The sequence below is a fragment of the Aristolochia californica genome, unplaced genomic scaffold (assembly GCF_029961685.1).
Source record: "Aristolochia californica isolate CCGP_79_NKW_82.1479 unplaced genomic scaffold, dmAriCali1.0.hap1 SCAF_10, whole genome shotgun sequence".
In the NCBI taxonomy this organism is placed as follows: domain Eukaryota; kingdom Viridiplantae; phylum Streptophyta; class Magnoliopsida; order Piperales; family Aristolochiaceae; genus Aristolochia; species Aristolochia californica.
Genome location: NW_027181771.1, coordinates 33,979,350 through 34,006,111, shown reverse-complemented (window position 1 = coordinate 34,006,111; position 26,762 = coordinate 33,979,350). Strand labels below are relative to the sequence as shown.

General features: G+C 39.5%; 4 protein-coding genes, 2 non-coding genes and 1 pseudogene across 11 annotated transcripts; 3 read left to right on the top strand and 4 right to left on the bottom strand.

Moving 5' to 3' along the window:
* Positions 1–486: 486 nt before the first annotated feature.
* Positions 487–7,250, bottom strand: LOC137937725 (glutamate receptor 3.7-like). 6 transcript variants are annotated; one of them, XM_068782892.1, is made up of 9 exons: positions 7,226–7,250; positions 6,529–6,676; positions 6,152–6,393; positions 5,315–5,749; positions 2,865–4,210; positions 2,514–2,791; positions 2,165–2,196; positions 1,259–1,671; positions 487–1,042 (listed from the first exon to the last, which is right to left on the bottom strand). In XM_068782892.1, the coding sequence occupies exons 4-9, from the start codon at positions 5,565–5,567 to the stop codon at positions 632–634; spliced, it is 2,733 nt and encodes a 910-aa protein (XP_068638993.1). In that variant the 5' UTR covers positions 5,568–5,749; positions 6,152–6,393; positions 6,529–6,676; positions 7,226–7,250; the 3' UTR covers positions 487–631. The 6 variants fall into 6 exon arrangements, with proteins under 6 accessions (XP_068638993.1, XP_068638966.1, XP_068638985.1 ...); XM_068782865.1 differs by lacking the exon at positions 7,226–7,250 and adding an exon at positions 6,993–7,146; XM_068782884.1 differs by lacking the exon at positions 7,226–7,250 and adding an exon at positions 7,029–7,047.
* A 588-nt stretch (positions 7,251–7,838) lies between these two features.
* Positions 7,839–7,912, bottom strand: TRNAE-UUC (transfer RNA glutamic acid (anticodon UUC)). The gene has a single exon. It is a non-coding gene; the product is annotated as a tRNA-Glu (tRNA).
* Positions 7,913–9,524: 1,612 nt separating this feature from the next.
* On the bottom strand, positions 9,525–12,196 carry LOC137942570 (large ribosomal subunit protein uL6c-like). The gene is made up of 3 exons (XM_068788269.1): positions 12,095–12,196; positions 10,966–11,274; positions 9,525–10,026 (listed from the first exon to the last, which is right to left on the bottom strand). The coding sequence occupies exons 1-3, from the start codon at positions 12,124–12,126 to the stop codon at positions 9,690–9,692; spliced, it is 678 nt and encodes a 225-aa protein (XP_068644370.1). The 5' UTR covers positions 12,127–12,196; the 3' UTR covers positions 9,525–9,689.
* A 3,811-nt stretch (positions 12,197–16,007) lies between these two features.
* Positions 16,008–17,837, bottom strand: LOC137943158 (protein LHCP TRANSLOCATION DEFECT-like; annotated as a pseudogene).
* A 314-nt stretch (positions 17,838–18,151) lies between these two features.
* On the top strand, positions 18,152–18,224 carry TRNAA-UGC (transfer RNA alanine (anticodon UGC)). Its single transcript has one exon. It is a non-coding gene; the product is annotated as a tRNA-Ala (tRNA).
* A 293-nt stretch (positions 18,225–18,517) lies between these two features.
* LOC137942569 (syntaxin-22-like) lies at positions 18,518–23,062 on the top strand. Its single transcript, XM_068788268.1, has 7 exons — positions 18,518–18,985; positions 20,393–20,486; positions 21,209–21,348; positions 21,629–21,703; positions 22,251–22,408; positions 22,499–22,599; positions 22,686–23,062. Exons 1-7 carry the CDS (start codon positions 18,798–18,800, stop codon positions 22,749–22,751), a joined length of 822 nt encoding a protein of 273 aa, XP_068644369.1. The 5' UTR covers positions 18,518–18,797; the 3' UTR covers positions 22,752–23,062.
* Positions 23,063–24,145: 1,083 nt separating this feature from the next.
* Positions 24,146–25,387, top strand: LOC137942568 (uncharacterized). The gene is made up of 2 exons (XM_068788267.1): positions 24,146–24,771; positions 24,918–25,387. Exon 1 carries the CDS (start codon positions 24,335–24,337, stop codon positions 24,659–24,661), a length of 327 nt encoding a protein of 108 aa, XP_068644368.1. The 5' UTR covers positions 24,146–24,334; the 3' UTR covers positions 24,662–24,771; positions 24,918–25,387.
* Positions 25,388–26,762: the final 1,375 nt, after the last annotated feature.

Below are 26,762 nucleotides of genomic sequence, written 5' to 3'. Positions count from 1 at the left end.
ATCACCCCTACGTGCAAGTATTTGCGTAAGGGCAAGACCTAATCTTGTACTTCCAATGGAATCAAACATTATGATCATAAATTTTTCAATGGAATAAGATACCAGTATAGAATCTTAAAACATCTCAGAGTCAAGCATAATGTTTGGAATCTTAAAACCTGATATGATATGTCGAGACCCAAAATTGCCTCAAGCTGTCTTGGGTCCAGATAGGGAAAGAAACACCACCCCTAAAATCCAAGTTGACTCACCCAAAACACAAGGCAACTAAGCAACTAAAGCAACCCGCATATCCATGCTTGCTAAGAACTAGCACCACATGAATGGAAGGCATGTTGACCATTTCATGGAGTTGTTGGGAATCAACCTCAAGACATGGAGCAAACCACCCTAAGAAGGATTTTGGCTTCCAATGGAGGAAAGACATCCCCTGTGCTCAAATTATACAATTGTTTTAAAGGCTGATAATCACAACCCATTTTTGCAAATGTAGAAGAGTCCCTTGAATTTCAAATTTCCTGTTTTGTGTAAGCATGATTTTTAAGCAACACTACCTCAAAAGTAGAATAGCTTTCATTGGATTTACAAAGCAACTTTCTATACATAAATACAAGAAGAGGAAAACTACTGGTTACACCTGAGGCTGAGAGTCCTCTTGATTCCTGAACATTCTTTTTATGGCTTCTTCTTTTTCATCTATGAAGTCAAAAAAGCTGATGAAGGCCTTGGAACAATTGGTATTGGATGACATCTGCAATGATGAACCTAGTTCCCGTTGCTCCCTCTTGTATCGGACATATTGGCGAATTGCTCTTTGTAGAAACACCAAAAGAGAAGTACATATCGCCAAACCACAGAAAATGAACAGTCCAGCAAAAGATTCTAAATGAAGCTGGTTAGCCTCTGAACTGTATCCCCTCTGTGTGGCACAAGTTCCCTTACAAAGCCACCGGTCATGAATCTTTTGAAGCTCCCCATTCTCAGAAAGTTTCAGAATCGCAACAGACATGTCAACAGCTAGGGGAGAATCGCGTTGAAAAGCCTAACATGTATTTGGAAAGAAGATAAATGAAACAATTAAGGGCATAATGAGTATATGAAATGTGAACTTACTATATCATTGTCAAAGAAAAACTTGTTGTGACAGAAATATATCATAAGCAGTTCGACTATTACCAATGTGTATAGGCAAGTTACTTAAACTGGCATGTTTAATTCAAGATACTGAAAAAAACAATAAGGGGGCTAGGGTACTTACAAAGCCCCATCCACTCTTAGTGAACATCTGCCCAATGATACTGATATCACTTCGCTTCATCTTTGACAAGAACAGTTCAACATATGGAAGCTCATCTATAATTGCTGCCACACCACCATTGGCCGATCCAAGCCTTAGTGCTCTTTCATATTCTTGAGGATTCTTGAGGCTAACCAACCTTGATTCTCGAATGTTGAGACTGTCTCTCAAATAACTCAAAGCAAATGACCCCACTTGAAATCCGATCCGCCCATTGCTTGATATCAAACTATCAATACCAGTAATGGGTGAAGAAAGTTGTTGGACAGTGAGAATCGAGGTCAAGCTAGCTGTATAGCTTGATGTGATCACCATCAAAAGAAAGAGCCACACCATCATCACCATTTTCCCTAGTGAGCTCATGGTACTTTCTTCTGCGATCCAGACATGTTATTCAAAAAAATGTTGGTAGAACAATAACTATTGAGACATCAACCAATTGGTAGAATTATAAAGATAAATAAGGTTTATTTCCTTATCAATGTTGCTTTCCGTATGATGGTCCATGTTAGCTAAGATTGAGTAAATGACAGAAAGTATCCTATTACCAATATACAAAGACCTCCTTGGAGGACAAGAATCATGCACCAGAACAAAGACAACAACCACTACAGGAAAAGTGTTATTTCACAGGTCTTTCTTTCCTGTAGTGGAAAAGCCTTAGATCTTTTATGACACTAAGCTAGTAGGGACTCGCAAGAGAATCCCAATTCTGGATCTCAAATCTGTATCAAGTATATGGACAAGAACATTCTCTTCAAAAAAATGTATACACAAGAGCATGCTGCATGCATTTCCCAAAGTCATTCTACTAAACACAAATATGGAAGGAATCATGAAAACATAAGAGGTATCAGTAGTTCTTACGCTGGGTCTTAAATAGTGTCGAGAAACTAAACCTGCAACAGGAAATAAATAAACATCATAAATGCTAAAAATTTCTGGAATATGAAGAGAAATTGAAGATAATTAGATCCAATAAAAACATCATTTCCTGACTGACTGATAATTATGCTCAAAACAGAAGCAAACTTCAGTCAAATGTCAGTTTTAAGGTACAATTGTGGGAATATTTATATTAAACAGTCACTACTATAAGGTCACAGAGTCCTCTTTAGCAGAAATCCACCCATAATGAAATATTTAAAAACGAAACACTTATTAGATTAACAAAAACAAAAGAGTTCATTTCCCATGAACAGATAAGAAAGCTTACAGAACCGTATTAATCAATTGTTGCCTTGGTGGGCCCCGGAAATCATCATTAACCCGATGCTCAAGAAGCCAAATAACCCCTCCAATCAGAAGGAAGGATGCTCCTGTTGCACACCACATTTCCACTGTAAATGGTCTCAGGAAAACCCAAGCATTTGATGTTGAGATTTTGATTGGAGCAACAATGACTAGGCCGGTAGAAATATATGGCTGTGTAAAATCCACAAGTTTTGTCCGATTTCTCACAATTGCAATGTCCCCAACTGCTGCACCAAATGTCTGACAAACACTTCATCTAAGTATATTGACTGGAAACAGAGCATATCACAAGAATGAAGACCATAATACTTACATTATCTGATACCTTCTTCACCAATTCATCATAATTTGGATTTTCCCTGCCATTCCCAAAAGGCACAAATTCATGAGGAACATCATATGGAATATACTTCAAAGCAGCCTGAAACAGATCAATACAATATCCTCTCATAACATGGGTATCATTTATTTCTGTCACAAATTCAACATAACTCGCCCTTTTTGGCACTCCAATCCTCAATGGCCTTTTTGCATTTGCAATAACCCAACCACGTGGAATCTCTGCCTTCCCACTAGGCCATATGACACTCTCAAGCTTCTGGTCTTCACTCAGATTTATCGGCAGTTTACCATTTAAAGAGTCAGGCATTTTAATGGAAAGATGAGAATAATTAGACCAATAGCCAATCCTCTGAATCTTAGTACCCCTAATGTTAATAACTTCGTATGTACCATTGGCAAGGTTCCTATAAGAATCAAATTGAAGATGACCCATCAAACCATTGAAATTTATCTCCATTAATTTCTTACACAATATGGATCCACCGTCAAAGGTCTTGAGTTTGTCCATCTGCAGCATTGCCCCTGACATAACATGTAGCTCTTTCTTGGATGAAAATGATATAGTCCTGTTCTCTTTTAGGTACTCACTTAAGGCACGAGCAACTATCCAAACTGTATCATAAGCAGAGAAACCATATGAGTTTAGTCCAGAAGTGACATTCCACTTTTCACATAACTTCCACCACCTGGAAACAAAAGCCTTCTTCTGATCTGATTCCAGGCTATTTTGACGTAATCCAACAACACCTTCAAGAGAATTAGTTACAGTATGATTGATAGATCCAAGTGAATCTAAAGCAGCAGAGAGCCAATCTGTTGCCAACCACACATAATCATCTGTCATCATATTAAGTTGTCGAGCAATATCAAAAATCCTTAGTCCTGTATCAGGATTAACATGAACCACATAAACCCGGGGACCGATGACGTTGCTTTGAAGCAGCAATTTTGTTATATCATCATGAGTAGCTCCAACTGGTATGACAAGCTTATAAGAAATTCTTGACATTTTCTTGGCAAGCTCATCATGAAGGAAGGAAATCCCGCCTCTACCATAATCATCATCCACATAAAAGGCTATTATTTCTTTCCATCCATAGTAATTAATTAAGTCTGCCATGGCTGTCATTTGGTAGGAATCACTTATGGTTGTACGAAAGAAAAAAGGGAACTGGAGAGCTGAGAGAGTGGGATCTGTGGCTGCAAATGATACAAGTGGTACTTGTAGCCCAGTAGATATGAAAGATATCATATGAGCAATTGCAGATGATTGTGGACCAATTATGGCAACTGCTTCTTTCTCCAGTACCCGAAAAGCTGCAAACAGATTTAAGATTTATTAGACACATGCTCCTCTTTGTAATGATTTTTTATGCAATTCTCTTTGAACTGATAATACACAAGTATATATCTATATGCACAATGTTGAAGACATTCAATACTTTTTAATTAACTGTTCAACAGGAAACAAAGTCAAAATTAATAATGGATTAGTTGTTCCAATTCACACTAAGAAAAACTAGACAATAACGATTTTCCAATGGGTACACTGACAATTAGAATTTTATAAGGGGCAATTTTTAAACACAGAGTCCATAGGTGCCCTAAATCCTCTTCGTTGATGGAATTTGATGTGCTCAACTTGAGAGGAAGATTTTTATGTCCTAGGATTTATGGACGTTCATGAAAAGCATAGATGATAAGAATTTTTTACCACCTGAAATCATAGTCAAGAGAGAAGACAAATACAGGCAAGAAGTAAAAGGTTGGTCTGAGGAAGTTCCAAAATCTAAGCTCAGACCGGTAGTGGGGGCAGACACATGAAATGAGATAAAACGCTTTCTGGTATCTGAGGACTCAAAAAGCAGTTGAAACTTGAAGCGTCAGTTACATACAACCACAATCTGAGACTTGTGACTTCAAACGCATATGACTAATGGAGTGTAACAAATACTGAGGATGTTTTCAGAAACTAAATATATAACACCAACTCAAATCTTGAGTGATTGTCATAGCAGACACACAAATAACCAAAAGGAATAAAAAAAATAATTGCAGCAGCAAAATCCTAATTTCTTCACTGAGTACATTTGACTAGATAAAAAACCAAGGGGCTCGAGCTCCAAGCATTGATTATGAAAAAAAAAAGGATCTGTTCGACAAGTTTTCATGAGAAAGATGACAGTACCAGCAGGAGACAGGTGAAAAAATGTGATAAAGAGATAAAGAGTTGGCAAGTTGTTTCAAAAGAAGCTACAATTTCTCATCCACAACCTGAATTTATTTCATTGAGTTCACTGATCTCTTGTCATTGCTCAAATACGTGTAATATTTTAATAACGTGGTAAAGCAAAAAGTTTCAAACCATGTCCCAAAAGAAGAAGACTAAACAGAATATGAAGCAACAAAAGAGATAATTACCTCCAATGGATCCTATAAACACATTACAGTTTGTATTCTCCATGATCAAGTTCAGCTTCGTCCCACCAAGAACACTAGAATCGGCATTGATATCCTCAACAGCAGCTTGCATGGCGACCATGGCTGCTCTGCCAATGACTGAATCATAGGTAAATAGTGCGCCTATGTTCACAACTGGGGGCCTTTGCCCATGGATGGAACTGATGTTTCCCAGAATCAATACTAAGAGTGATAGAAACACGACAATGGCCATAAAGCCTGACACAGAAGAAACCAGAACTTTTCTTCGTTATCAAAGACTACTTTCAGGTGGATTAATAGAAGTCATCCTCGCCAGAAGACTTCCGTTTCTCGCCCGAAGTAGAATCTGATAGATATTTAAGAACGTTTAGGTCTTCTGACCACCAGCAACGCGAAGGAGCTTGTGAGGTCTACCTGCGACAAATTCATGATCAAGAATATCTCAAATGAACATGGATTTTCACGACCACATTAGAGACCAGTTACCTCCAAGAAAGCATAACGAAGAATGAAGAAAAATTGAAGTGAAAAAGTCGAATAATAACCGCAAAAGATGAGATGTTATCAGCTTGAGCCGCCTTGATTTCGCAATCAAGCTAATGCCTGATTTTTTTCTAACAAAAGAAAAAATAGATTCCCAGTTCAAGTGAATTTTCATTTACAGTAACGCAAACGGCACGTAGCTTAACTTTCATCCATAATTCTGGAACTGCTTACTTAAAAAACAGAGAGGAAAGCAATATAATCATGGGTCTCATCAGATCCTTCGCAGAAAGAAGAGACTTTACACGGTTACATTCCCATTTCGGCATGTACCTGTTTCAGATTGGGCTTTCTGCGGCTGCTTTCGGGACAAGAGAAAAACACTTTGTTGTAGTAGTTAGCATCTTCTTCCCGGAGCACTTTCAACGGTTGCCAGCAATGTAAAATACACCACTCACCAGGTCGGATATCAAGGGAAACTCGAAACTTTCCCAGGGACAAGCCGGATAGCCAGAATCCAGTTCTATTTCAAAGATTTGAGACTTCGTTTCAATTCCAAATGAGAGAGCAATTGTCTGACAGAAAGCATACCCATTACAGTGAGAAGAGTAAACGCTGGTATTTCCACATTCACGTAAAGTAACAGAAACATTTCTACAAATTGGAGACGAATCCGAACGGAATACATCTTTTCTCGGCTAGCAAACAACCTTACCCCCGCCACCACAATTAGAGCCGACAACAGTACGCCAAGATTCTGATTGGTTGATTGAAAAAACCGTCAAACGAACCCCTTTCTCCCTTTTTTTTTCCTGGGCGGCTTTCCATTTCAGATGTAAAACATGCTTTGCTCGTTTTCTACGTACAAAAGAAGTAGATTAAGTTCATAGATCTTAGATATTATAAATTTGATCAAGAAAAAATCAGAAACTTTGGAAAAGTGATGCTCGTTGAAAAGATTAAAAGGCAAGAAAGATGAGTCAAGTGAGCATTAAAATAATACTGCTCGACGAAGACGACGTGCTCAAAAGTGTGAGCAGGATTCTCAGATGTCTCCGTAACGGGTCACCTTACAATTAAGAAGCATCATCACCTGAGCACCCCGTCGTCGCCGTCAACAGTTCTGGGCGGATAAACGTAGGTATTACTGCTTTTACAAAATCTGGAAACAGACCGAGCTGTTACTACCACAATTACATCCCACAACAACCATGAATTTTGTCCTCACATCCCATTTTCAGGAATCTTGTACAGTACCAAGCTCGGCTGCAGGCGACGTCCACAACTTGAATTTTTACATGGAAATTCTTATTTTCCATCAGTCTCAATAATCGACTACCACCCAAGTTTGAATTCAAATTCAGAATTCACTAATGAAAGGAATCACGGGTTCTGCCGTAAACATACACTTGGAGCTAAAAAATAATAATAAATGAAGGTGTCTGGCAATTCTGAAACCCATATCACCACACTTTACACGAGCCTGAGATTGAAAGGGAAGACTCGATAGATTGAGAAAAATCTGGAGGTTAGAAATCATAGAGCAAAAGGATCAGAATGTGATGCAGAAAACGACGAAGACAGAGACTTTTTGCATTCGAGAGCTTTCTTGAAAGCCGATCGATATGCAAAATTCAACACAGAATATCCGTAACAGGTGGAATGCCTGTAGCCCGTCAAATCACTATCAAGCAAGGTCTTAATGGACTGTAAATGTTTGTAATTAAGAAGACTGATGCTCAAAAGATATCAACAAATTAGATCAGTTCCTGGTATTGGTTGAGTAATCTATTCTTGTCGTGTCGGCTGGGAAAGAGTGCTTTTAGACGGGAATCAAAAGTGGAAACCTACTAATAAAGGGGCGATGCTCTTTTCCGATTGACGTAAAGAAGATTCGTAATTTGGAGTTAGATTCCATGGATACTTTAATAAAGCTGAATGGGTTACCAGTGATCTCGTTTAACTGTCAAAAGACGGAAAAATAAAAAATTAAAAGGTCAATTGGAAAAAAAAAAGCCATTTCCATTGCCGGGATTTGAACCCGGGTCGCCTGGGTGAAAGCCAGGTATCCTAACCGGACTAGACGACAATGGATTTGTGATATATTCTACAACACAAAAATAGTCTTATCAGTTTTCTATGGTTTTTCTTGAAAACTAAATTCACTGAGTTGCAACTAACCTAATTTGACCGACTCAATACTAAATCCCATTAGTTTTTTTTCTATTACTTCCTATTCTCACAAACACACCCTTGGATGGGAGAAAATCCAACATAGCTGGAACTTCCTTTCACATATTCTTCATTTCGAGTGCCAATAGAACCTATTCACTACCCAAGTAAATTAGAACTATATGTCCTAAGTTGTGAACCAAGTCATGAAACATCTTTTTACAAACTAATTGAGTAGACACTTTGATGATTGTGATCCTCTTACTTATTGTTCCATTGCAGCTTCAATTGTCTCACAATGATCAAGTCTAAGAAGTAGGCATTTCTCCTGGAGCCATTGAAGTGAGCATTGAGTTCGATCTTTGGTTGTGAGGAGGCACCATTGTTCTTATCTTCTTCCATTTTTTCTTCGTATCCCTATCCTCGCCCCAATTCCTTTTTAAAACTTGCTCAAGAACTCGTCATATAAATAGTAATACATTTCATTTTGTATGAAGAGTGAAATTAAGGAGGGCTTAAAGTTCGCTTTGAAATCACCCAGGAAGTGAAAAGTGAATTAACGGTGACCTATTTAAGGAGCGAATTAAGTAAAAATATTTTTTTGTGTTAATATATGTAATGAAAAGTACAATAGAAAGTGCAGGGAAAAAGAGCATGGAGAAAAGACACAAACTACAGAAGGAAAGTGATTTCGTTAAGGGAAGCGAGGAATTTCACTTTTACTTAATTTTTATAAAAACAAGCGAAAGTGAATTTATTAGACTTTCCTATTTAACATTTCTAGTGCACTAACAAGACCTATGGTAACAAGTTTTTTGCCACTTTTACTAGGGAAATTACTTTCATCATCAATATTCCTTGTGCACTAACAAGACTTAAAAAGTATTCTTCAATCTTCAACGGACGGTACATAAACAAAATGAAGAATTTCTTAAATTATTTTATTGATATTTTCTATACAATCCTCTTAATTGATTTTTGGCTTTTGTATCATCAACAGAAAAACTAATCATATTGTTTATTATACTAAAATACTATTTCATCAAATCAGAAAGATGGCAGGTTCTAATCAAACCTAGTTATATATTGATGTTATTGTATGATATCATGTGTCATTTTTTTTAAAGGTTTGAGCAATTTATACTCTGCTATGATGTGGGTCATTGATGATATAAAAATCATGATTTGAGAATCCAGTTTATCTTCAGTGACAATCTCATGCTTCTGCTTGATAAAGGCTTGATCAGGATGGTAATATAGGACTCCAGTTCCGATTGAAACTGTCAGTTCCAATCCAATTCTGACAACAGTGATCCTAGAAACATAAACAAAATTTTTATAAATTACAAAAAAACAAAGTGAAAATTTTTCATTGGGCACATAAGAAAATTTTGGTTCATCTTTTGTTCCTATGATTTCTCATTGACACAAACACATTCTGATAGTCAGAATAGCATAAAATTAGTTAAAATTTTCAGTTTGCAGTATGCACCCAAAATGTTCTAACAATAACACATCTCTTTCACACTCCATGTGAAGCATACTGAAAGCCATTTTAGTGCATTTGAATCAGGAATTAGCCTGATGAGCCTACAACGAAATCCAACTTCAACACATGAAGCAATTGAAACAGAAGAAAAATGCATACAGTGCAGAAAGATCAAGGAAGAGAAAAAGGGCAAATCGAGATAAGCCACTACTACTTCTTCTTCCCTGCTTTTCCCTCCTTCCTTCTAACAACCTCGTCCGCATATTTGACTCCTTTCCCTTTATATGGTTCAGGCGGTCTCCACTTCCTCACAGCAGCTGCGAATTCACCAATGGCACACTTATCATAACCGCTAACAGCAATTCTTGTATTATCTTCCACCTTCACCTGTAACCCATCCGGGATTGCCATCCTAACTGGGTGTGAGAAGCCAAGGTTCAGTACTAAATCTCTGCCCTCCAGCATGGCACGATACCCAACTCCAATCAATTGGAGTCTCTTTTCAAAACCTTTTGACACACCCACCACCATATTGTCAGTAAGAGTCCTGCAACAAAAGAGTAAAATGATACAAAATCATCTCTTAGCTATCAAATGATGGGATATCAGTGATGAAAATCTTCTGAACCTGTCAAGACAGCAACATAAATCAAACTTTACAGTTGCAAGGGAAAACAGAGAGTCTGAGATGCAAAGAAAACTGAGAAGAAAACCAGAAATCAACCAGTTATCCTAATTATTGTGCCTTTTTCATTGTTGGTGAAGCCATTTTTCTGAAAATGGTCAGTATTCATTGTGGTACACCCACCCAAACTTTGTCTAACATCTAATACTACTAACAAAATTTCCTAAAAAAATACTGCTACAAAAGTTGTGTACCAGATAAATTGCCCATATTGTAAAGATTTATGCAAGACAACCTAAATGGAATTCATTGTCTGAAGAAGATGGAAAGGTGACAGTCAGCCAAAATACACTAAATTATCTCCCTGGATGAAGACAATGCAGAATGCACATGTTCCAGCTAGATTGCCTATTCTTGAAGACCGAGTGCAATCCGTAGAAATAACACTGGTAAGAATTGACGGACATACCCACAGGAGATGCTAAACTCACATTTTTACACTAGTATTTCAAAGTCTTGAATTTTTCCCCTTCCATTTTGCTTTCAATCACCAACAAATGTTTGTAGTTTTCATATATCTGAAGTCTCTAAATTATAAAGATCCAACCTAGTTTCCTGAAAAGAAAATGAGACCAAATATCATCTGCAAGGAGGTCCGAATAAATATATTCACAACACACTCGAGGCCTACCTGTATAGACAAACTGCATTCATCTATTACTATAAGGATGCAGAATGAAAACAAAGACTCTCCACCACATAATTTGTGTGTAACTGTAATAATGAAAACAAACTCTCCACCAGACAATGCACCAGTTTCTCCATATGGGCATTTGAAAAAAGGGAAGATGAATAGTTCACCTGAACAGTCCATGCATTTGGTTGGCTCTTCTAGTATCCATCGCCTTGGATACCTTAAGTTGTCCTGACTCCAACCTCACAAGCTTCACCTCACGTGGATATGTCCTTGAAAGCTCACCAAGAGGGCCCTTCACTTGCAAATCCTGCCCTGCCAGGTTAATGGTAACATTTGATGGCACTTCAATTGGATGCTTCCCGATCCTAGATTCCTTGCACTCAATAACTCTTCTAATAAAATTAATCCGAGTGGCAGGAGCACTATTAGCACAAATCCTGCCTCTTTCTCCCAGAAAGACAGTCTTTAATTGGCTGGAAGATCAGAAAACAGTACAGTTTTAAGGTTTTCATGTAAAAATTTATTAATTAGTGAAATAAAAAAATCAGTTCTCATATTGAACTTTAAAGTAATTAAAGACATGATTACAAATTCATGAAAAATTCAATTTGGGCAGCTCCTTTAATCGACTGAATAAAGCATTAGGAGTGAACAGAACGAGAAAGCAAAAACGAAGTAGATGAGTGACCAGTTACATAGTTTCAGGATTCACTAAAACATCCAAAACATGCGCAAGCGCTGGGATGAATGCAAATTTCTAAAACATAAAAATGAATAAGAACACCGACAAAAGGATTTGCAAGTGTACTTTCTAGGTATATTTCGATAAAAGCAACCTCTGCATTCCACTTTATTCGGTAAAAAATGCTTACAGGATATGGCTGTCGATCCAGACCACCCACTACAGATAATCACAATTTCCTTCGCAAGTGAAAACAATAAGTAGGAATTCAGTCGAAACGTTTATGATCTTAAGAAAGAAATAAGGATTGAAGTGACCGAAAACACAAGCAAATACTTTTCACCCTATCCGTCCAGCTAAGGTTCTACTAGTAGCGTCATAGATGTCGAATTCCTAGACATTTCTCGTTAGACCACGAAAATGCAAAGAGTAAACTCCCAAGGCGTTGCTTCAAAAGCAGATTCTTACTAAAGAACTCCTATGATTCTCTGGTTCTTACTTCGTAGTCTGCGGTTCCTTTTCCCACCAGAAATTCCAACCAGTGAGGAATCAAAAAATGGTTTCTCGGAAGACAATCCTAAAAGTGATAAAGGGCATTTGAAATGGCTTACCATGAATGTGGAGAAGAAGTGAGCGACGCCATAGCTCTGACTCCTCACCTTGCCCGGTGAAAGTTCAGCTCTGAGAGAATTATCCACTGACTTCACTGATGAATGGACCCAATTGTTCTCGATGGCGAGCCTCGCACGGTCGCACCCATCACCGGCCGATCCAGTTTTACCTAACCCGGTAATTTGACCCGAAACATAACCACAAGTTTTCGGATCGAGTTGCCAATCCGGATGACAAACTGAATATGATTATTCTGGAATATTATATCTATTTTGTCCATTTATTTTTTATTTTTTAATTATATTTGTTTCCTGGTCGAGTAAATGGATAATTAAATAATAATAATATAGAATATTTAAAAAAATTAAAAAATGATGACATGTTTATAATGTCTTAACGCGATAAAAATCAAATAATAGCATATATAATAAGGACTTTCTCACATAATTATATAAAAATTATAATAATATATTTATTTATATAAAATCGGAAATCGGGTATAAAATGTATTATCGGATTTGATTTTGTTAAAAAAGGATAAACAGGTAAAAGAGTCAAATTACCCCATTACATTTACAAATAATATTTTTTGTTCCATATATGTTTTGGTTAATAAAAGACTGATAAAAAAAATTGGACAATCGATTAAAATCCTAGATCCGATGGGTTTCTCTGGACCCTTCTAGTTCTGGACAGATAAGGGAAGAAGCAGCAGAGAAAGAAAAACTTAACAACTCTGAGTAAGGGGGGTTTAGTCCACAATGAATTTGAAATGAAGTGAATAATTCAATTCATCTTAAATGAATTGATTCAACTTCAACTCATCCTTGGGTGTTAGTGTAGATGAGTTCAAGTGCACTGGAAAACAGATTCCAGTGTTAGTACCCCCAAATAAAAAATATGATATAAACAAGAGAACGAGTAACTTTTTTATAATATACTTAAATATAATAAACATGGTTACTGTTAAGCAAAATCGATGACAACAAGACAAGGTAATGACGAATGACACAATTTTACGTGGTTTGGCAAATTGTCTATGTCCACGGGAGCTGCAGAGGATTTTATTTCTTCTTGAGGAATTACAATACAATAGAGAGGCTTCTCAGTTACAGCAACAACTTTAAGAAACCAGTGCGCTAAAAGGAAAATTCCTTAATAGCGAAGGCTCTAATACCATGTAAGACAACTAGCCAATACGACCCGAAAAGGTGCAGCACCTGGAACTCCTCCCTGCTGCCTCTACCAGCACAACACTGAGTCCCGACCGGACCTCTTCCGGCAACAGCGCTGAGTCCGAGCTCTCACTCTTCCAAGTCCATAGAGCTTCTCTTTGCCGAGTCCAGAGAGTTTCTCATTGCCGAGTCCGAGCTCTCATTCTTCAAGTCCAGAAAGTTTCTCTTACGGCAATGACGCCGTGTCGGAGCTCTCACTCTTCCGAGTCAAGAGTGAGGCTTCTCTTCTGGCAACGACACCGAGTCCAAGCCTCCTTCTACCGGCAACAGCGCCGAGCGGCAATGCTCACGGTGCCGAGTCCCAAGCCTCCCTCTATCGGCAACAACACCAGCGTCGCTCGAGCCTTCTCGCTTTCGGGTTCGAGCGTCGCCTCTTTCGACAACAATGTCGCTTCTCATGACGGTGAGAAGCCTCCTCTCTTTTGGCACCGACGATGCTCGTCGAGCCCCTTTCTGTATCTCAGTCCCGAGATACTTTATTTTTCTCCCAACATCGAGAGTCCCGAGCTCCTCTGTTTTTCTCCCGGCGCCGAGAGTCCCAAACTCTCGATTTCTCTTACTTCAGCTCCCACTGACGCCGATGTAGAAATCCAGAGGGAGATTGGTAAGTCTCGAGACTTACCCTGTTTTGCCGCTTGCTAACTGTAAGTTCCAAAGAGGGAAAATATTTACGGGAGGGAAGCTGGATATTTTCCTTGAGTACAACACACTCTAACTCAAAGAAAGAGTGGTCCTCCGGGTCCCTTGGGCCCACTTATCTGACAATGGTCCGTTTACACAAGTTGTGTAGATTAGACACCACAACACAACAATTCTCCCACTTGGAGACTGGTACACCCACTATATTGCCCTGTTCCTCAAACATAATATCATCCACCTTTACAACTCACTACCCTTGTCTTCATGCTAGAAAACTAATTGAACTTGCGCACAACTTCAATTTCTCAAGGGTAACACCATTTGTGGCCAGCTCTCACTTGCTAGAATTTTCATCTTGTAAGGTTTCTTCATAACTCTGCAAATTGCAACTACAGGATTGGACGTCTCTGGATCTAACTTCAAAATAATAGGAGTGGGTGCCCTGGACCCACTCTTCCTGTCACTCGCATCTCTGCACTGCACGGTGGCCTTTTACAGAATCTTCTCATCTCTCTCCAACCAACATTTTTCCTCATACCCGAACCTTAGCTCTGATACCAGTTGTTAGACAAAATCGATGACAATAAGACAAGGTAATCACGCACAACACAATTTTATGTGGTTTGGCAAATTGCCTACGTCCACGAGAGCTACAGAGGATTTTATTTCTTCTTGAGGAATCACAATACAATAGAGAAGTTTCTCAGTTACAGCAACAACATCGTCCCACTGTCTCTCACAACAACGACTCCCTACTGCCTCTACCAGCAACACCGGAACACCTCTCCTTGTTACCTCTACTAGCAGCACTAGAAACGGCTCCCTGCTACCTCTACCAGCAGCACTGAAACTCCTCCATGTTGCCTCTACCAGCAGCACCAGAACGTCACCCTCCTGCCTCTACCAATAGCACCTAGAACTCTTCCCTGCTGCCTCTACCAGCAACATTAGAACTCGTCCCTACTGCATCTACCAACAGCACCGCCGAGTCCCGACCTGACCTCTTCCGGCAATAGCGCCGAGTCTGAGCTCTCACTCTTCCGAGTCCAGAGAGTTTCTCTTTGCCGAGTCCGAGCTCTCACTTTTTCGAGTCTCGAGTGCTTCTCTTTGCCGAGTCCAGAGAGCTTCTCTTCCGATTCCGACGCCGTGTCCGAGCTCTCACTCTTCCAAGTCTAGAGAGCTTCTCTTCTGACAATGGCGCTGAGTCATGAGCTCCTTCTGTCGGCAACAACGCCGAGCAGTAATGCTGAGTCCTGAGCCTCCCTCTACCAGCAACAACGCTGGCGTCGCTCAAGCCTTCTCGCTTCCGGGTCCAAGCGTCGCCTCTTCCGATAGCGGCGTCGCTTCTCATGACGGTGAGAAGCCTCCTCTCTTCCTACACCGGTGATGCTCGTCGAGCCCCTTTCTGTATTTCAGTTCCGATATACTCTGTTTTTCTCCCGGTGCCGAGAGTCCAGAGCTCCTCTATTTTTCTCCCGGCGTCGAGATTCCCGAGCTCTCGATTTCTCTTACTTCAACTCCCAATGACGCCGATGCAGAAATCCAGAGGGAGATTGGTAAGCTCCCACTGACGCCCCACATGCTAACTCAAAGAAAGAGTGGTCCTCCACGTCCCTTGGGCCCACCTCTCTGACAATGATCCGTCTACGCGAGCTATGTGGACTAGACTCCACAACACTCAACAGTTACTACACTTATAAGTGAGAGCGTGATCATCTTGACATTTGTAACAATTGACAATCATCAAGCTCCAAAAATGTCATGAAAGTAGATTTTAAGCACAGAATAATCCCAAAAACCTGGAAACTAAATATGCCTCAAGGCTTGCAGCCGAGGAAATCAACTCCAGATGCCTAAGACAGAATGAAAAAGAACATGAATATAAATATTATCTCGTTACTGATTCTAGTAATCGGCTCAAAACAATAGCAGAATCGGTATGTACAGAGTAATGCCGAATAGTTTCTCTCAACAGGTATCTAACGACCAATGTTGTTGAATAAGAAACATGTTACAAAGCGCCTTGAATTCATGATTTCTAGACTGAGAAGCCTAAGATGAATTCCTTAATCTCTTCACCGACAACTCTATCAAGGGCAGTTCTTCCATCTGCGTCTTTCACATCATAGTTTGCCCCAACTCTAATTAGCTCCTCAACCGTGGGTTTATTAGCCTCGGAGGCAGCCATCATCAGTATGCTTTTAGCGGTTATCGGAGAACGAAGTACGCCCCCTGCCTCGAGGAGTTGAGAATGTGCCACAAACCCGTCCTAAAATTTTTTGTTGGCGGGTGGCAACATGAGCCGAAGGCATGGGCAATGAGAGAAGTTGATTATTATGCTCTATGCGAGCTTCATGTTAGAAACATTGAATAAAATTTTTCTAATGTGAGAGGATTATCTTGGTGATAAACCATGGAAACAAGAGAGTCATATTCGGGACCGAGCCCAATAAGCAAATATGGGATAATTTTGTCACACTTCAAAACTTGACCCCAAATCGTCCGTAAGTCGTTTAATTTTCATGAAGTAATCAGTTGCAGTTTGATTACCTTGCCGGAGGGTAGAGAGTTGAGAGCGAACATGTACCGCTTTAGCATGGGACTAGAATGCAAAAGCAGAGCTTAGAACCATGTAAACTTCAGTGGAGGAGTTGTAGTGAGCAACTTGGGCAAGAACTTCATCAGACAGAGAAGAATTGATACAGTTAAGAAAAAGGTTATCTTGGGTTTCCCAAATATGGAGATTATAGAACCTTCAGCGGTAGTGATGGTTTTTTCAGGTTGCCGAACGGAGTTATAGATGTATCCATAGACTTTTTGGCCTTTGAGGTAGGGTAATATGGTGGCTTTCCACATTGGGTAATTAAGACGTGTGAGTTTGGTGAGTTTGATGGAGGAAGAGGGGTTGAAAGTGGGAAGATTGGTGGCGACAACATTTGAAGCGGAGGAATTTGGGGAGGCAAACATCTTGAAGAGGGTCGGTAGTTTAGACGTGAGTCGTATTGGGCTCTGATACCATGTAAGATTTAATTGGATGAGAGAATTGATAGGGGCGTGCAAACGTTGCAGGAAGAGGATCGTACAATTTGCAAAACTTCAGAGATGTAAATGAAAAGAGATGTCAGAGCCAGAGAAGAAGGAAAATTTAACTGAGAGTTGATGAGTTTTAAGAATCTCCGCTTCGTCATTTTACAGTGTATACAACATATGATTATTATACACAGAATCTCTGTAACTTCCTCCTATGCATAAGCTATTCAAAAATATCAGTTGGGTTCGCTATTTTGACTAGGCATTTTTTGTTCCGCAATCTTCACTACCGAGATATCAGTTGCGTTCTCTATTTTGACTGGGTACTGATCTTCCCTTGGCTTCCGTTGTGTTTATTCCACAATCTTATTTGCCAAGATATCAGTTGCGTTATCTGTTTTGACTGGGCACTCTGGTTCCCTTGGCTGCCGCTGTGTCGTTAGAGCCAAGTTCGGAGTTTTATCTCCAATAATTAGCAAGATATCGATTGGGTGAATGTTTAACCTTAGAAGAGTTTTCATCTTATTGTATGAACCCTCAACAGCAAGAAATAGGGAACAAAAATGAGTGTCTGTTACTAACTTGTTCAACATCATCACGATCAAAGTTGTCTCGATTTTGGCTACCATAGATACCGGCACCTTCAGCATCTACGCCGTTTCTTCCCGAAGCGGAACCAGGACTAGGCTCTGAAGCCAGAATCAGGCACGACTTTTTGTCCAATTCTGCGAGCTCTGAACCAGCCCAGAGTCTGTTTTTTCCCCAAAAAAGAAGATCGAAAACTGCTCAAAGAAGATGATGACACAACCATATGAAAAATATACGGAATTGATGCCATTGATTTCTGTCAGTGAAACAAGAAATAGCGAGAGAGAGAGAGAGAGTGAACTATGAATTGTGCTTCCGTTTCTGTTCGCCACTTATCTTAATCGTCCGCGAATCTGAATAAAGACACCAGAGAGAGAAAAGGGCAGTTCGAGGGCTATGTGTTTTCCAACTCCGCCAAATCAATTGGTCCACTCGGAGTCGTATCTTTGGATATTGACGGTGTTAAATCAGTCTAGATACTGATCTGACGGTTCTTAACAAACTAAAGTAATAGCTAACCAATTAGATATCCAGATTAAGTTACATTTTATCTTGTCATAATGTGGGGATGTAGCTCAAATGGTAGAGCGCTCGCTTTGCATGCGAGAGGTACAGGGTTCGATCCCCTGCATCTCCACCTCTCTGTTTTACTTACGCAGTTGTTTTCACCAAGTGAATCTGTTTTTTTCACGTGAGGGGGTCGCGAAATGCCTACTGTAGGATCTGAGGAGGCGACGCTGATAGCGTCAAAGCAAGTGACGTGTCGCTTTCAAGCTGCTCGCGCCCGTGCCGGCGAAGAGTGCCAGACAGCTGGGACCCGCACGAAGCTTCTGCCTTCTTACGGCGCCACAGTGAAAAAACAAAAATTAATTTTATTATCGAAAGGCCCCTTCAAATTCTTTTATTCTCTCCTTTCGTAATTTCATTCCTTCTTGGATTACTCCTCGTTCTATTCCTTGTACATCGAAAAACTCTTCCTTCACTCCGACCCTCTAAATACCCAAATTCAGGCCCTTCTCCGGAAATCTCGCCCTAGTTTGCGCGCTTTCGATACTAAATTCGAATCGCACACCCCGAATTTGTCACCAGATCTTTTTTTCTCGTCTTCGCCTGCGGGGTTTTCTAGGGTTTTCAGAAACCCCTTTTTTGTTCAAATTTTTGTAATTTTCTGGGATTTGAAAATTCTAGTTTGTAATTCCCGTGCGCGGAGATGAGTTTTCAAGATTTGGAGTCGGGACGAGCGGTACCCATCCGGCGGGACCTCGTCAACGGCAAGCAGGATCCGACTCAGGCTGTGGCGTCGGGGGTTTTTCGGATTAACACGGCCGTCTCAACCTTTCAACGCCTTGTGAATACCCTTGGGACGCCCAAGGATACGCCCGAGCTGCGTGAGAAGCTGTGAGGATCGATCCCCTTTTTTAATTCCGTTCTGCGTGTGTATATGTGATCGGTTTCGATTGGTTTAATTTGGTGGTCTTGGAAAATTAATTTTGGCTCAGTGATCGATTGAGTCTCACCTGGAGGAAATCGTTAATTGTCAGGGTTGTAGCAAAAAACTAAAAAGGTTATTGCTTTGATGATTTGGTCATTTTTTCTGTTATTTGTTCCTTCTGTTCTTGTCTGCGCTGAAGCTCGAGGGAAATGCTGATTAGTATTAGAGTTTAATCTTATTCTGCAACTTTGTGTATGCCTAGCCGTTGTGGACAGACATTATCAATGTTAATTTATTATATATGGATAACCATCTGATGGTTGTATGTTCGCGACTAGCAGTTTATGGAAATTCCCCATGTTTGGTTCAGTGTGAGTCGTCCTCTTCTATATAATGGATTTGAAAGTGGTCCTGTCCCGTGGAATATACAACACCATTACTACGTCGAAATAGATCTCTTCAAGTGTTGAAGTAAATGAAAAGTTGGTTTCAAATGGCTGCAAATACATGTTTCCTTGTGTTACATAAGAGGAAGAACAGAGGAGTACTTCTTCTTTGACGTAGGACTTAACTGACGAACATTCTTCTGCAGGTTCTTTTGAATGACAAATTTATTTTTAAGAGTTAACTTATTGACATATTTATTTACGAGTCAAAAGTATTTGTACTGTGACATGACTACTCCAGAGTGCTATGATTATACTTTAGAGTGAGACTTCTATCTAGGCCATGTTGTGGGATTTGGAAATGGTATAACTATTTCACGTTTTGTAAGGGGGTTGAGAGCTCCCTCTGGCTCATCTATATTCTTTTGCTGAAATAGTTAATTTCAGTTGAATTTGGATTTTTTGGATAGAGTTTTATCTGCTAGGTAGCAGTCATAAATCTATTCTCATCATGTTTGTGATTCTTAAAACCTGTATATTTGTCTCTTTTACTTTGCTGTTGGAAGGTTGTTTTAAAGTGTTGCGAAGTTTTTTATCTAGTCTTACCATCTTCTTCTGCCTTTGAGTTTATTGGGCTAGATTAGACTCATGGTTACATGTAAAGAAAATTAAATAGATCTTAGGACCCATGGATTACATGATGCCCTTCATATTGCTGTGATAAGTCTTAAATAGCATATTGTATGAATTTCTTGTTTGAGTTTCATCCATTTGTTGTTCGGATACAAAACATGTGAGGTGGCTTTATCTAAATCCCATCAATCATTTATTTCCCATAGAAAAAAGGATTCTGTCCTTTTGACATGTTTTATGAAAATTTGTCTGATTTCAGATGAATGTTCCGTTTCTTTGTTAAGGTTTAAGTATGTGTTTTGTACTTCTGCTTGTCGTCTGTTGGTTTGATCAAGTAATTCCATTTGGTCTCAGGCACAAGACAAGGCTTCACATTGGGCAGTTGGTGAAGGATACTTCTGCGAAACTAAAACTAGCAAGTGAAACAGATCAGCATGCTGAAGTTAGTGTAAGTATAACTAACAGTTTCCTAAATGTTTTGTCTGTTTTAACCTGGTATTTGATCTGGAAGAAGTCCTCCTTTTCCTTTATCTTATTTTTTTATCTAGAGGTGGCTTCTACCTTCTATTGACAGCTTGTACCCTAGTCATATATAGACTAAAATTCTGCAATGTCTTATTTCATGATGCCTTTAATCATGTCATGTGCTTTAGCATGCAAAACATGATGAGTGGGTCGCCAATGCAATCTAGGGGTGATTTATAATTCTTCACGAGGTTGTGGATGCCGATCACAACTTTTCATGATTTATAAGAAGTGAAGGAGAATTATGGAGAATTATTTTACTACCTTGTGCATGAGTGTCATAAAGCCTATTTTCTCAAGTCTATAGAAGTATAAAAAATGTGAAAATATCAGTAATTTTTAGAATCAAGGACCCTTAGTACTGTTCTGCACCTAGACTGGATTGGACAATTTCTAGACACACTGATCTGCTTCATACCCTCTTGGATGCATCAAAATAATACAATTTGCATGGATTTGGCCTTTGGCTTAATGGTCTCATTGTGCCGGAGTGGCGTAGGTGGTCTTGGGCTCAAGTCTCACCAGAGGAAAGGAATTTCGTTTGCATGTGTAATCAAAATTAATTGATGCAATTTGCTTTCACTATTTCAGAAAATTTCTTTCCTCTACTTTTACTGAAGCAAAGTTTCCTTTTCTTCTCTGCAGGCAAGCAAAAAGATAGCAGATGCCAAACTTGCGAAGGATTTTCAGGCCATATTAAAAGAGTTTCAAAAGGCTCAGCGGCTTGCTGCTGAAAGAGAAACAGCATATGCACCTTTTGTTCCTCAAGCAGTCCTTCCATCGAGGTAGCTGTCATATTGAGTACTTCAGTTCCCTTTTTAATTTGCTTTCTTGCTTCATGTCTGGTTTTTGCTTCTGGATCTCTTTCTTTTCTGGCTGTGGTACCTGTAAATTGTAAATGGTCTTCTGCATGCACTGCTAATCCATTAAAAGGATTGCTTTTACTGTAGTCTATAACTCTAGTTGTGTAAAAGTTGTCTACCTTTTATGTATACTGAAATTCGTCCATATTGTAAATTGCTAACTTCTCTCTATGTTTACTACAATGTGTTTTACTTTATGCAGCTACACTGTAGATGAGTTGGATATCCGTTCAGATAAGAGTTCAGAGGAACGTGCTCTTCTTGTGGAATCTAGAAGGTCTGTTTTGCTTTCAGTTTTAAATTCTATTAATATCAGTTTGCTTAAGATATATATGTCAGTTCTGAGAATGGATCTTGTTTACACACTTCTGTGTCAAAAATCTAGTGTGACCTTATTAGTACTTCTTTTTATATGCTTTATACTCACACTTTGTTTTAGAATGTTTGCCTCTTGAGTGCCACTGGTTCAGAATTTATTTCTGCAAACATAACAAATAAAGGAATAATAGCTCAAGAAACTTGTTTATCGTTCTTCAGAGGGATTTTCTTTGAAATAGTTCTCTAGAAGCTTCCTTTTTTTTTTTTAATTCGGGTTTACAGCGAGAAAGAGGGCTATATAGGTTATTTTGTGGAGGGATTCGATTGCAAAACATGATGACAACCATATATTTTATTATGTTTCTAGTCAGTGGGGCAGTGGGCTGTAACATTTTAGTTTAAAATGAATAATCTTTTCTTACATTTTTTTTTCCAAAAGCAAATCTTCAACTACTTGACTCTTTTGTTGTCTCTTCTTATTTTGTGCCTCAATAATTGCTTTGCAGGCAAGAGGTTTTGTTTCTGGATAATGAAATTGTTTTTAATGAGGCCATCATTGAAGAGAGAGAACAAGGAATTCAGGAAATCCAGCAACAAATTGGTGAGGTGAATGAAATTTTTAAAGATCTTGCAGTGTTGGTTCATGAGCAAGGGGTGATGATAGGTATGTATGTTATTGGCTATATGCCCGACAAAGATTTTAATTGTATTCTACCTAATTGATTTTGATGGAAGTTGCTGTTTGATCTTGCAGACGACATCGACTCCAATATTGAAAATTCTGCTGCAGCAACTGCACAGGCAAAATCTCAACTTGGAAAAGCATCCAAAATGCAAAAGTCAAATTCATCCTTGGTGAGTTGATAGCAGGGTCTATTTCAATCTGGTTTTGAGGTTAGATGGTCATGCTGACCAGGTTTACTTTGGGTGTCATGGTGCAGGCATGCATGCTCTTAGCAATATTTGGGGTGGTTTTGCTTATAGTGATCATAATCCTTGCGGCGTGATGTTGTTTCAAGTTTGAACGAAATCAATTGTGGAGTCAAGGGACCTGATTCCTTTCCACCATCTGTTTGGTAAATCTTATGATGATTTCGGATGGGGGTGTTGGCAAAAGGGCTATCTATCATCTCAATCGTGCTAACAAAAAAGTACTCGCAAGCGGGGCTGTGTACAGAGTAGATAGCCTCAGCTCCTATGTGGGGAGGGCGTCGTCTTGTTTTGTGTTGTAAGATTTGGGTGTTGAGATTTGAGGTGTAACTGTGGTAACTATTTCTTGGTTATCAATAAAATGATGATTCTTTAGCTTTTTGTTTTCTCCACCTGAAGTTGCAACATGTCAAGCCAATCTATGCGAGGAAGAAATCTTCTGGTCGATGAGTACGGCAATTAAGAATCCAAGGGAAAATTGTGGACCATAAATGGAAAGCTTACCTGCAACGAAAAAGGCACAGGTAGTCGAGCAAATTGACCACGACATTGTAGCACCGTGAGCAATTAACGAAGCGGACAAAAGAGCCGTCCTGCAAAGATGGAAGTGATCTTTATTGTTTAGCTTTGAAAAAGAAGTCCAGCGCCGTTTGTAGGGCCTTTGACGCCTTCTTCGTGCAAGTTGGGGTGAGGTCGGTGGATTTTTATTTGTGAGGCGTGGTCAATAAAGACAGTTCCACGCGGAGACATGTCACAATTTAACAGATCGGCCGGTATTAAATGTTTATCGTTTTTAGAAATACTGTATTCAAGAAATATCGTATTGTCGGTTGCCCTTCGCACTCAAGTCCATATCTGCCATTAATATCAACGCCTGTTCCATTTGAACATCGCCAAAGTGAACCATTTTGGACAAGGGAACAGGGCTAAATGCCCTATTAAGAAACCTGTGAAAATGGTAGATCGGTAAGCGTCTTTTGCTGCTTTTAATACCAGTAAAACTGTAGAAGCCTTTCAATCATGTACATTTGTTTCTCCGACGCCAAAGGCTTCGTTCATTTCTTTGTCTGCACTGGGCCACACACCTCAATAAGCAGCCACGGGTTGTCAGTCCAGAATGGCTAGAACCCAGCAGAGAAGCATCCAAGAGATCCATGGCAGATGAATGCCATTATTGAGCACGCAACACTCAACACTTCACTGCAAAGTTATTGGATCACTATCTTATACGCGGCCACCAACTCAAAAGATGAAAACCACAACATTCGTAACCATGGGATTGTTATCCCCCCCCCACCAGATTAGGGCAGCCAAAAGATACGTTCCAAAGCAAACTTGCCCACCACACCATACCTAAAAGGACTACGCCAGTAGCTCCACCAAATGGTTGATAGAAAAGGAAAAGCAGCCGAAGATGTTAAAACAATAAAAGGGACTGTTTACCTACTAATGCTTTGGTTGCAATGTTACATGCTACGCAACTCCCATATCATCATCCTCCACTTTCCAATCTAGAGAAAAAAAACTAAGACTGTCCACATTACGGACCATGAATATATGAATCCCTCTAGTAACAGAGCAATCCCACAAACAGAACGACCAATTACCACAGGTTTTCCACCAGCAAATCTGAAACATACTTACCCACTTTGTGCTGAAGATGGCAGCTAAAGCTTCTGCTCCAGTAGAGATTGGCACGCGAGGTACAATTGGATCTCTTGTTTTGCAGGAGATGGAGTACTTGAAAACACTGGATCTAAATCAGTGTCACCCGTCCCAGACTCCAGCTATGGTTGCTAGTAGCATCGATTCTGGAACCGGATTTGGATTCTCAACTGCAGCCCCCAAAAGGAAGAAGAAGAGGGGAAGTGGCAGTTTCCTGCCAAGCATCTGTTCTATTGTGGACATCATAGACAATGGAATGGATCGAATCCCAGGGTGTAGCTACAGGAACCTCAGAACGGATTTGAAGATGTTGGAGGGTTAGGAGATGGTCTCAGAGAGCTTGGAGAAACCAAGCTTCTTGAGCCGATTGGTTATCGGGCTTGACCATGCTTTGTCTGTGTGGCCACACTTGAGATCCACGACTTCAACAAGGTTAGGAATTTTTCTCTCACTCTTTTCTCTAGTAGGAGTTCTTTTTGTAGGCGTTGTGATACCATCAGAGCTGAGCATAGGAATGCTGTGGACACTCTTACGGAGGTTGGATTTAGTCTTCTGAGTGGTAACAGGGTTTCTTTCAGTGTTAGTATTGTGGTTGAAATTGCTACTACTGCTACCATTGCTGCTGCTGGCTTCATGAGGATAATTCCTTCTGGATCGTGAGATTTTTGCTGCAGAACCACCACAAGGAACTGAAACAGGAGTTGCTTGTTGTTTTCTTCTGGGAGGAGTTGGTGTACTCGGTGCATTTTTCAGTGATTCTAGCTCCCTTGTCATCAAAGATCCAATTGTCCCAGTGCTTCCCACTTTTATCGAGCCTCCACCACATTTGATGGATTCCAGAGTCTCAGCCATGTCACTCCTCCAGGCAAAAGTTGGTAGACAGCTTCAATTTTGTTTGTAACAAGACCAGAAATTTGCTCTTGATAAAAAAAGTTCCAACCTGATGGTCGTTTGCCCGCTCCAGCGAAAGTATGTGAAAGTCTGTTTTGCAGTGAACATTAACTGGTCAGACCACGTACAAATGAAACTTTCCTCTTCTTTTCTTTCATTTCTTTTCATTCCCCCATTACTGATCGAATAAAATAAAAAATACTGTAATCATTTTGTTTGGATACAGAACAATGGTAATTGTCAGAAACCAGGAATAGATATACAATGATATCATGTGACATTTTTGCTGGTATTGTTTTATGAAAAAGATAACCAACTTTTAGAAGAATACTCTGATAAGCAGAACTCAATAATTATTTTTCGAATTTTGAAGAGTAAATATACGAACTTTACTAAAAAATAAAGGAAAGCCTCCATAGTCAGCAACTTTTTTTTTTTAATAGCAAACAAATCAGCAAGTTCTTAGATTGCATTCTGTTAGCAGCGGATATAAAATTGGAAAGCATAGACCGGATGATTGGTGAGAGAGAATCGAAATTTAGGGCCGATCATGATATGAGCGTACTCTGTAAACATGAAGTTTTAAATTCCCTTCTATTGCAAGAAGCCATGAAATGAGGAAGTCAAATAGATTTGAAACTGTAAAATCCAACAGACTAAAAACCCAGAGCGGAATACATAAAATGGTATCAACAACCATAAACAGATTGAGGGAGAACAAAAAATTTGACAACGAGAAGATAATGTTCATAGAAAGCTTTCTTGTTAATCAGTATGATGCAAGAGAGAAGATGATGACATCAAGCTTACCGCAGCAAACAAAAGCTAATAGTAAACAGAGGATTTGAGGGAATAGAAACAGTAGATGCAAAATATAAAGCACAAAGCAGAATAGGAAGACGGAAGATTTAAACAATTTGTTAGGAAAATCTAGTTCAGGTCCATAGCAGAATCTTGGAGTTCAAAATTGGTCAAGAACAACAGAGTAAAGGGAAAAAAAACCAAAGAATCAAAAACACTCTAGACATTTGAGAAAACTTGCCAGCAGGAAAAACAGAAAACAAAAGTATGGAGTATATAACCACTGTGTTGGTCGGCCAAGCATCGACGGATGCCTTACTCAGCAAATGTACTCAGCAAATGGTTCGACAGTCCAGTGGCCGGCAGGTCAACCGCGCTGTTCACAAACGTACGACAAGGAAGTCCTCAGCTGAGTCTGAACCTAGAACTGAAAAGCTTCTCAGGCATCGGGGAATATAAAAAAGAAATAAGATCTCAAAAACGAGCTCGACGTCAAATCACTCAACAAATAAGCCCAAACTTCGAGATTATCATTGCATAAATATAAGAACATAAATAAAATAAAACTAGAACATTCTAAAAAAAAAACCGTCCAAGAGTCCATCTGCCGACAGAAGACAACTCAAAACCCAAACCAAAGATTACTTTTTCTAGAGTACGATTAGAAGACGAAAAAAAATAGTGCCGTCTCTCAAAGATCAAAGAAAGCAGTTTATTCCCCAAATCGTAGC

Coding starts and splice junctions, on each gene's coding strand:
- LOC137937725 (XM_068782892.1), bottom strand. CDS start 5,567: ATGGCCATTGTCGTGTTTCTATCACTCTTAGTATTGATTCTGGGAAAC. Junction 2,792..2,864: donor TGAAGAAGGTATCAGATAAT/GTAAGTATTATG, acceptor AGTGTTTGTCAG/ACATTTGGTGCAGCAGTTGG. Junction 1,043..1,258: donor CTAAGAGTGGATGGGGCTTT/GTAAGTACCCTA, acceptor AATACATGTTAG/GCTTTTCAACGCGATTCTCC.
- LOC137942570 (XM_068788269.1), bottom strand. CDS start 12,126: ATGGCGTCGCTCACTTCTTCTCCACATTCATG. Junction 11,275..12,094: donor ACTTCTTCTCCACATTCATG/GTAAGCCATTTC, acceptor CTGATCTTCCAG/CCAATTAAAGACTGTCTTTC. Junction 10,027..10,965: donor CAAATGCATGGACTGTTCAG/GTGAACTATTCA, acceptor CTTTTGTTGCAG/GACTCTTACTGACAATATGG.
- LOC137942569 (XM_068788268.1), top strand. CDS start 18,798: ATGAGTTTTCAAGATTTGGAGTCGGGACGAGCGGTACCCATCCGGCGG. Junction 22,409..22,498: donor TGAGCAAGGGGTGATGATAG/GTATGTATGTTA, acceptor TTGATCTTGCAG/ACGACATCGACTCCAATATT. Junction 22,600..22,685: donor AAAAGTCAAATTCATCCTTG/GTGAGTTGATAG, acceptor GTCATGGTGCAG/GCATGCATGCTCTTAGCAAT.
- LOC137942568 (XM_068788267.1), top strand. CDS start 24,335: ATGGCAGCTAAAGCTTCTGCTCCAGTAGAGATTGGCACGCGAGGTACA.